Consider the following 9,688-nt stretch of genomic DNA (forward strand, 5'->3'; position numbering starts at 1 on the left):
ACTTCTTGGCTCTAGCTTCAGAGTGAGGATAGTGTTTCTTAATTTATTTGGAGCAGAGGTAAAAACAGGAGCCTGAAATGTTGCATTTCTTTCCCTTTTGTTGGGATGGGAATGGGAGTTAACTCTCTTAGTATCATTTCCTGGGTTAAAAATGGCCTCTTGGCTGCTGTTAGCAAGTGCCCATATTGTACCTGCAGTTTAAAAAGACAGCATGGGTAGAGATTGCTCCTCAGAGGGTTTGTTAATTTCATCTTCACCTCTCCTAAGGCTCTGTAAGTTTCACCTCCCCTTTGGGGAGGTGAAGATGAAATTAACAAACCTTCTGAGGAGCAATCTCTGCTGGCTTTGTCTTTTTAAACTACACTTCCTGGCTAACATTATGTCTCCCTTCACCTGAGTGTCCTCATGTAAGATGTCTTGTGTAGAGAGATCTCAGTCTTTTAAGTGAAAAAAATGGAAATATGGGAGAGCATTGGAAAAAACCCTCCCATGAAATGGTTTTGTTTTGTTTGGTTTGGAATGAGTGAAATGCTTTTAAGAAAAAGTTTTATTAACTCAAAATGTGTATTATGAAGATTTTAATATAAGGCAGTGATAATGGTTGTATATACTGTAAACAGATACAACATATTTTCCAGCATATATTCTTTTAATGTGATTCATTTTGTCTACAATTAATATGCTCTAAATGGTGCTTTCAGTGTTACAAAGTTAACTTGATAGCTAAGTATGCTGTTGGTCCGACTGTGGCTGTGGCTGTGTTTCTGTCCAAGTAACACTTTTGTTTAGTATAAAATGTGTTCTGTTTTAAACATATTTTTCCCAGTTTCTTATATGGCAAAAACTAAGGAATGTGTGGTAAAGTACCATAGGGTGCAGCAGTTTTCACACACACACACACAAAACCCACCCTAGAATTTTCCCCATAACTCTAACATTTCTACAAAGCTTAGATCTGTGTCTGTACCCAACACATTCACATCATTCTCTTTCCTCTTGGGCAGGTGGTAAAAAGCTACAAGACAAGCCTGGAGTCACCTCTGTCACTGTGCAGCCCAGACTGGACTCAACCCATGACCCCTGGAAGCTACTTAGCATCATCCACCACAGATGTCAAGGATGCTTTACAGCACGAAGAACGGCCAAACCACAGACTAGGGCCTCATCAGGCTCGGACTGCCCCTATTCCCCTTCGGACCGACCTCCCTGCCCACAGTGCCAAAGTGCCACCTCTTGGGACTGGTGGCTCCTTCACCACAGTTACAGCCACTGCCTCTGTGATGCTGGCTTTGCACCCACCCCTGCCCGGCTCCTGCCGGGGCTATACACATGAGGGCTTTGAATCTGATGGCCCTGAGGAGTCTGGCCTAGTTCTACCTGACAGCTTGGAACTGCAAGACTTAGCCCAGAGACCTTAGCTCATTACTTCCGCCAGGTGAAGATCCTATTTCTAGATTCCCACCTCAGGTATAGGATGTGCACAGCATCACAGGTGGGATTGTTCTCTCTCACACCATGGACTGTGAAGCAGAATGGATATATGGAAGCTCCAGCACAGTATCTTAACCATCTTTAGGCATAGAGAGTGCCTTTGCAAACTGGAACAAGGAGGTCAGATGAGCTACTGCAGTATCTAGCCAATGAAATGGTTGTTGGGTACTGCTAGCACCTAGTACTCCAGTTTCCCATATCTTGTTTCTGTAGGTGTATCTGCCACCAAAAATCATTCTGGGTCCTTTAGTTACTAAGGTCCAAAACACTCCCAGTTTTTATCCTTACATTGGACTTATAACCCATTGAGCATTTGGTCTACTTACCTCCTGACAGGGAAAGTTTCAGCTCAAGATATGGGAACTGGAAGAGACCATTCCCCTCATGCTAGGTGAAACATATAATGGCCGTCATTGAGGCAAAGTATCAAAATTGTCCAAACACCCAACATCCCGTGGAGAGAACAGGACTGAACTTATATGTGGGGAACTCTCCCACATTGTGCTGCTATTCTTTATTTTTTATTAATATTATTATTATTATTATTATTATTTTAAGCTGTATAAGAAGATTCACAGTTCCCCTTTATAATTATAATAATTATTTTTATTATTTTCACAGCTCCCTCGTAAAAAAAAGTGGTGGTATCCCTTTAAGGGAACACCAGGTTGAGGTTGTAGTGGGGTGAGCACCTCCTGGGAATATGGAGTGGCGGGAACATGCAATGTAGGGGCATAATGTGTCTTAATGTTCTATGCAAGCTGTGTGGGACAGGCTGTGCTTCACTCCTCCCACCAGCACAACTGTCTGTGCCGGTATCTGTCCTGTGGCTGTTTAAAATTCAGTCCCTTCCCCATCCTGCCCTACATGCCCAAAACTTTCCTTTGTGCCACATTCTTTAGCTTGCTTGCATCTTTGTCAGCTCTAGCTAGTCCATCACTAAAACATTCCCTAAGCACACCTGTCTGGAATATCTGTTGGAGCGTTTAGCCCCATCTTTCCCTAGTAATATTGGTCTGACATCATTTATACCTGATAGAAAAGGAGGCTTATCCAGGAAAGAGAGACTTCGTCTGTATGATTTGTTGTCCATAGAGATCAGAACTAAGACTTCTAGAAGGGCAGTTTCTAGAGATGTGGATTATATCTGTCTCCTTTCTAATTCCATACTTCAGGAGATATTTTGCACAAGAGATTTTGTACTCTGATGTTGATGCCTGTATACAAAATGTATGGCTACTATGCTGTTTATGGAGTGGGTATTTCAAGTGGGTGTTTGAGGTAGCTGGCAAGAACATCATTCATGTCTGAAAGTAGGGTCTACAGCTCACTGCTCTTCTTGAGGGAGTTTTTGGTGAATCACTTCAGATTCTCATTGGGTTGCTAGTACCATTTTGGGTCACCTCACACAATGTTTTTCTTATACCGAGATTATTGGTTTCCTGGGCTGTGTATTTGCAGCCCAAAAAAAATACAAAAGAGAGCATACAGATTCTTCCCTACAGGGATATTCTTCTGTACATGAAAAGAATTTCATGTGGGAAAGTGTCTTTTGATTTGAGCCCAGTTAAAGGCTTTTTGGGATGACACATTCCTCCTTTTCAAAAATATCCCACTGCAGTTGTCAGAAGAAAAAGTGTTCTAAGGGAGATGCAAGGACTGAGTAAAAAAAAGTTTTATTTCCTGCCCAAGAGAATGAATGCTGTGGTTGCGGTTTATGTTTCAGAATTCGATTTTTTTTGGTTTGGCTTCCATGGCTGAAAATCCAGAAATGAACTATCACTTGGCAACAAGACTGGTTCTAAACGACTAATTCCATTTCCATCCAGTATGCCTTGTTTCCACATAACCAAGTCAAAATTGCTTTATGAAAGGTTTCAGTTTTTCCATTCTACTTCAGGACAGAAATCTGAATTTTGTATGAAATTTAAATGCTCTTTTCTGGCTAACCCTAACCTAGGCACTGCAAAAGAATGGCTTACACTCCCTGTATTGAAACACAAAACTTTCTGGATTAAAAATATATATTATTATTTTTTCTGGCCTGCTGTAAAGGAAATAGAGGCAAGATGACAACTAGTGCAACAATCTTTATGGGCTGTGATCCTTCATGATGTTACCAACAGTCCTTTATTTAACTACTGCTCCTCCCTATTGTAGTTTGCATCCATTGTTTGTGTGTGTATGTGTGTTTTAATGTTCCATTCCATCTGCTGGTTTTTGGGTCTGCTGGACTGCTGCTGTTTTCACCAAGTACTTTGATGAGACGAAAAAACTTGAAGGAAAAATGAAATTCTGATAATTTCATTACCAGGAGAGTTGCCTCAGCTCAATAGATAGTGTGAGCAACTGCTTCAAAAAACTATTAAAGGTTTTCTCTTCAGAATTGTGTAAAATAAGCTGTGCAGTTGACCTCAACTTCTAATTGGCATGAGTTCCCCTGGGGCTTCATGTCAAATTTTGGATAAAATGGTATGCCTCCTTGGACTCAGAGATACCACAGCCAACCAGCTGACTTACAAGAGAGAGCAGGACTGATTCATCCTGAAATCCATTTTCCCCCAATGACTTCATTCCTTCTAAAACCCAAGCACTTTAATCCCCTCTTTTACCCAATAACTGCTGTAATTTCATTCCACAGTTTATTCTGGATCCATTGTTTGTTGCCAAGGGAGATTCTGGTGAGATTGTTACATTTTGGTTGTGTGAACCCTCTTGAGAGTCTCAGTAGGATTAAATTCCTATTAAAATAGACTCAGACAATTCAAGTAAAAGTTACCAGTGAGTTCTGGGGTCTAGAAAGGTTTTTCTTTACACAGGAGTTTGCCACATAACAAAGACTGGCCCACCTGTTCGAATCTATTTTTCCCATCATAAAACTACAGTCAAAGTTAGGATCTAGCAACATCTGACTTGTCTATCCACTTTTCCTGCTCTGCCTTACATTCATCCACTGCCTAAAAATAGTTAAGTGCTTCTAGGTAACCCAGAATAGAAATGGTGCTTTCCCCACCTTACCCCAATACTGAAACCAGCAAAGCTAAGGGAATGATGGTGGAGCATGTTGTGTGTGCATGTGTGTATTTGTGTGTGTGTGTGAATATGTAGAGGCTTGCTGGAGACCTTTTAACCTGAAATGTTGTCATGCCATCTAAATTATTTATATGTAAAAGAAAAAAAGATTTATTTTTGTAGTTTGTACAGACCTCTAGCCTTACAATGGAAGTTTTATTTTTAAAAGTAAATATATATTATATATAAATGTATCTTCTGATGGTGTACATGTGATGTTCTTTTGTCTCTACTGGGATGGGGGATTTGTTGTCTGTGTGGATTTGTAGTGAGAAATATACATATTTCTAACTTAGACTTGCTTCTTAGGTAAATGTATGCTTGTGAAAAGTAGGAGTTTGTGGTTGTGCTTGTGTGTGTGTAATATGCATACATACATTCACAGCTGGAAATATTCTGCCCCCATGAAGATAATTTTTGCATAAAGAGAATGCAAATTCCCCTTTAACTACATAAAGTGAAAAATAACAAGTGTAATTTGCATATTTTGCATTATTTGAATCATGATGTAGAATATTTTGTGAGGCACAAAAAGGGGGGAGGAAGGCCTCAAGACAAATGCTAGAACAGCAAGATGAAGGACCAAAGGAAGAATTTAAACATATATTGAAAATGAAATGCAAAATCTGCTGGGTAAGAATACCTCATATAGAAAGACATTTAAAACACACATGAAATCTGTTAAGTGAATATCATATACATTAATACATAGTGAGATTCTGGGTTATGTACTTGTTTCAAACCTTATTTGTATTTGTACCAAAAACTTATTTGCAGAACATGAATTGTTACAGAAAGCAGCTGAACCCTAGTCCAGTGATTCTTCAAAGTGGTAAATCAAACCTGCAATTGTGTCAAACTCTGCTACCACAGGGCAGAAAATGAAGAAATGGTTTAATCTAGTTGATGATCTTACTGGGACTTATTTTCCCCCACTGCTATACATCTGATGCAGATTAGGATTCAGCATGCTGTAACAATTCAAGGCTTACAAAATAAGGGGGGGGGGGTTGTACAAACATGAAGAAGATTCTATGTGAGCCTAGCTATATTTTGATGTATATCATATATACACTTCACAAATTTTGTATGTGGTTGAATATTTATAAAGACTGCCATTTAGCCTGAAATATATTACCTGTGAATGTTGTTGGGCTGAGACATTTAAGATGAAGAGCCCATGTACAACCAAATGTAAATTTCTATCCCACTTTATCCTGCCCTTCCCACCAAGGAGCTCACGACAGCATCTGTTTCTAGTATGTACTTTTTTTTCAATGCAATTTTCAATTGCATGAAATGAAACAAAAAGAAGCATCACATGCGTAAACACCACCTTTTCAATTATCCCACCAGCAGCATGCTGAGAGCCAAAGGATCAGCGTTGACATGGGCAAAAATGGGTTATCAAGGAAGGAAGGGTTCTTACAGGCTCATACAGTAACAGCAACTTGTCCAGTCAATGGGAGAGGGAGACCAATTCTGCTGCAACCTAACATGAATTGCAACCACAGCACTGGGGAAGGGGAGTTAACTTTTCCCTTCAGCACCATTTCCCCAACTGAAAATGCCCCCAAGGCTGCTCTAAGCCCCAGGTTTAAAAATTCAGCTAATAATACTGACTGTGTAAATGAGCAAACAGGGTGTATGAAAGTGCAAGCAAGTTACTCAATGGGATACACATCTTTGCTGCTTTGGAAACTCTGGAATACAGGAAAGACTTTCTGGAGGACAGACGGTGGTCCTGCTTTAAACTGTATCATTCTGGGAGCGCTTGAAGGATTATAGGTTTAGAAGTGTGGCCCAGGCATGATAGGACCCAACCCTGTGGTTGTCCTCCTTGGTACAATAAACTCTGCCCTTCATCCCCCTCTTGGCAATGGCTGTACAGCAGCTGCTTGATGGTGTTTATTTTTCCATAGTGTGTGCAGGAAGCCAACACAGAGCAGGGCATGGGGGGGGGTGTCGTCAGCAGCCACAGGGACCACAGCTGAGCAGATTCCACAAGCAGAGCAACAAACAGAGAAAAGAAAAATAAACTGAAACTAAAGCTCACACACATAGTCAGCATTGCAGGCTCAGCAGCAGGCTGGGGGACTGATAAGGATGGAGCACTCTCCCCACAAAGCCCATATGACTTTACAATCCAATTACAATTCCTTGTGCAATAAGTTTATCCAGTTTAATTGCTTTATTTAGAAAACTGCTTATGAGTACATTCAAAACAGAATTCACACAAACTATTTCTTTAATCTTTCCAAACATGTTCTCTTTTCTAGTTTATAGCCAAAATATCTATGACATGAGGTCTGTGATTAACACCTCTCCCCCTTTTAAAAAAGCTCCAAATGCAATACCTGTTTTCCTTCTCACAGAACTAACTGCAGATCAGAGGAGATATTTACATACAGAAGAGGCATAGGAAGAAAAACATAAACTCTCTTGGCTGCATCCTTCACTGGATACTGTGTGATTGTTGTACTATACTAACCATTCACAACTGGCTTATCCTGTGTGGACAAGCCAGTCTTGTTGCAAATGATTGGTATTGCTGAATGATACACAATATCAAGAGATGCTTAGACTGAGATGGGATCACTAAAGGCAAAGAATCAGACTAAACAGAGCTTGGACTTGCTTATCTTACATACAAATCACTCAACTCAAAAAGAGCAGTTGGGGAGGATATGAGGAATCAAGCAGCAGTGGCCAGGGCAGGCAGCAGTCTTTGATGCTCAGCTTCCAGTCAATGAGAAAAGAAATTAATAATGATTGGTCCATTCCTATCAGTCCAAGCTAGCTTCAATTGCAAAGAATGTGATTTTACATTCTACCTTCCCAAATAGGCAATTGTAGGTGGTTTGAAAAATTAATGGAATGTAGCCATCCTACTTTGGCATGTTTACTGGTGCAAACTGTGCGATCCAATGCAGCACTAGTGCTAAAGATAACACACTCAAATGTCTTTGGACTGAAAGTGCACGAGGTTTATTACACCATAGGTTATACTGCAGCGCCTCCTGCAGGTTGGTGCAAAAGTGGCACACAGCTTTCTCCCTCCAGAACTGCTCGGGGTGGTGTCCCTAAATTAAACGGGGCAAGTGGTCCGCACCTGCTGCTGAGTCCGAAGCAAAAACTGGGGGTGGGGGGGAAGTAACACTGCTCAGTTCACGAGATCGCATCCTTCCACTCACAAGAGTCTTCCAAGGCGACCCGTCCCTGGACATGTTATAAGGGTTGTCAGGTTCAGACCTTGAGAAGAGCCCCGATACACTGACGGCATGGGAAAAGAGAATTTCACCACATGCGCGCGCGCGCGCGCGCCCACGGCACCGCCCTAGGAAAAGCCACCCCGGAGGAAACGTTCCCTCGGCGCCACTTCGGAGCTTGGGTGTCCATCGCGGCTCCTCTGGCCTGCTGTGTGGTCTGTAATTAATCCCCCGCCACAGGGGGCGGAGGAGTTACAGGTCTTCACCCAGCAGGGGAGCCCCGGCATCGGCAGCTAATCCCCGCTCCTTGTTGCTCTCCTCAGGGGGGCCGCAAGCACCTCACGTCGCACCCCCCCCCCTTCAGAGACAGAAGCGGCTCTGTGCGCACCCGAAGGGGAGGAAAGAAGCGCTCGCCTTGCCGAGGAAAGCGCCCATGTGAAGCTGGGGGTTCGGTCGCTTCTCTCGTTTTATTCTTTCGCCGGAGCCACACACGGCCTGCTCGCTAGATCCTCAATGAGCCCCCCTCAAGCTTGTGCCAGGGAAATACTATCAGGGAGGGAAACTCCCCGTTCCTGTGGAAGGGCTGCAAGAGCTAGGGAGTTTAAGACGCAGGTGTAGATAATTTATGGCTGGGAAGTGCTGCTGAGAAGCTCTGAGGTGCTGTGAAGTGGGGGGGGGGCGGAATTTAAGCTTCCCTTTCTGCTCTGCATGACAAAAGCCCAGCTGCAGAGATGACACCCTCCCTCCCCGCTCCAATTTCACCTCCCCAATTACCAAAAAAGCCATTGTATGTCTACAATAGCCCTCTGTGGCCCACCCAGGCAGCTAGGAACCAGACAGCACATCCTGGACCCAATAGGTGGACAGAGCTCTTGAGCCAGAGCAATCTCCATCCACTTCTATAAAGACAGCCTGCTGCCATTAGTGAGAAATAAACAATATATTTTTTAAAAAAATAACTGCATCTATTTGCATAAAATGAAAAGTAGTATTCTGAGGCTGACAGCTGTACAGATTCTATCTAGCTGCAGAAGCTGGCAGATCCTACTGAAGAATTTTGGAATGTTAAGGTCAAAATAGTCTTCCTTCCAACTAATTTTTGTATCACAGAAAGGCAGTTCTCAACCCCTATTATTTCCAGAATGGCAGGTCAAGAAAGATGGTATTCCTTCTTCCACAGGGGTACAGTAGGAGAAAAGTCTTAATGTGGGGTCCAAAGAAATAGCTCACATACTGCAGTAGCAAGGGCTGGCAGGACTCACTGGCCTGGCAGTCAGCAAAGCTCAGAGGGTGAAATAACTGTAGTGATTCTGGCTGGATCTCAGCAACCTTTGGCTTTGCTTGCTTCTGAGGTAATGCGAGTCTTGCCTCCCTGCTGTGTCATGCCTGTATGCAAATATTCTTTGGGCGGGGAGGGGGGGAAGGAAACAGGGAAGACTGCCAGCTACTACTAGACAAGGGAGGGCAAAGCTTATGCACATTAAAATTGTAACAACTGGGAGATTATTCCTTTAAATTATGGCTCCATAATACCCACTAGTGGTGGGAGGCGATTGCTGCAATACAGCACTCAAACTTAACAGCTGAAGCAAAACAATGGGAAGCAAGCAAGAGAACTGAAAATTTTCTTCAGTAATTGTGCACAGAGATGGACAGTGACATGGAAATGGTGTCCTTGTTCTGAAGGAGAACCTGAACTCTGCTTCCAGAAATTATCAATCTTCTACGATTCCTATATGTTTCTTTGACTTTACACACAGAGATTAAGAAACAGATTATTATGCAAGAGACCTGTGACCCAGTCTCCCACTGTTTAATATTAAAGTCATTGCAGGTCAGTGAGACTGTTCCTCCACAAGGTCTTTTGGTCTTACTCCTCTAAAATCCTGGGTTCCATCCATCAATACAAGGCAGGC

The 9,688-nt window shown here is 42.5% G+C and overlaps 1 protein-coding gene across 2 annotated transcripts in view; it reads left to right on the top strand.

The window, feature by feature from the left end:
- The window catches only part of PTCH2 (patched 2), a 68,530-nt gene extending 63,504 nt beyond the window's left edge, over positions 1-5,026 (top strand). For both annotated transcript variants that reach the window (XM_054981266.1, XM_054981267.1), the window contains exon 23: positions 1,005-5,026. In XM_054981266.1, coding sequence (XP_054837241.1) covers positions 1,005-1,418 — 414 coding nt within the window. In that variant the 3' untranslated portion in view covers positions 1,419-5,026. The remainder of the gene's footprint in view (positions 1-1,004) is intronic.
- Positions 5,027-9,688: the final 4,662 nt, after the last annotated feature.

Source organism: Eublepharis macularius, chromosome 5 (genome assembly GCF_028583425.1).
Source record: "Eublepharis macularius isolate TG4126 chromosome 5, MPM_Emac_v1.0, whole genome shotgun sequence".
NCBI classification, from domain to species: domain Eukaryota; kingdom Metazoa; phylum Chordata; class Lepidosauria; order Squamata; family Eublepharidae; genus Eublepharis; species Eublepharis macularius.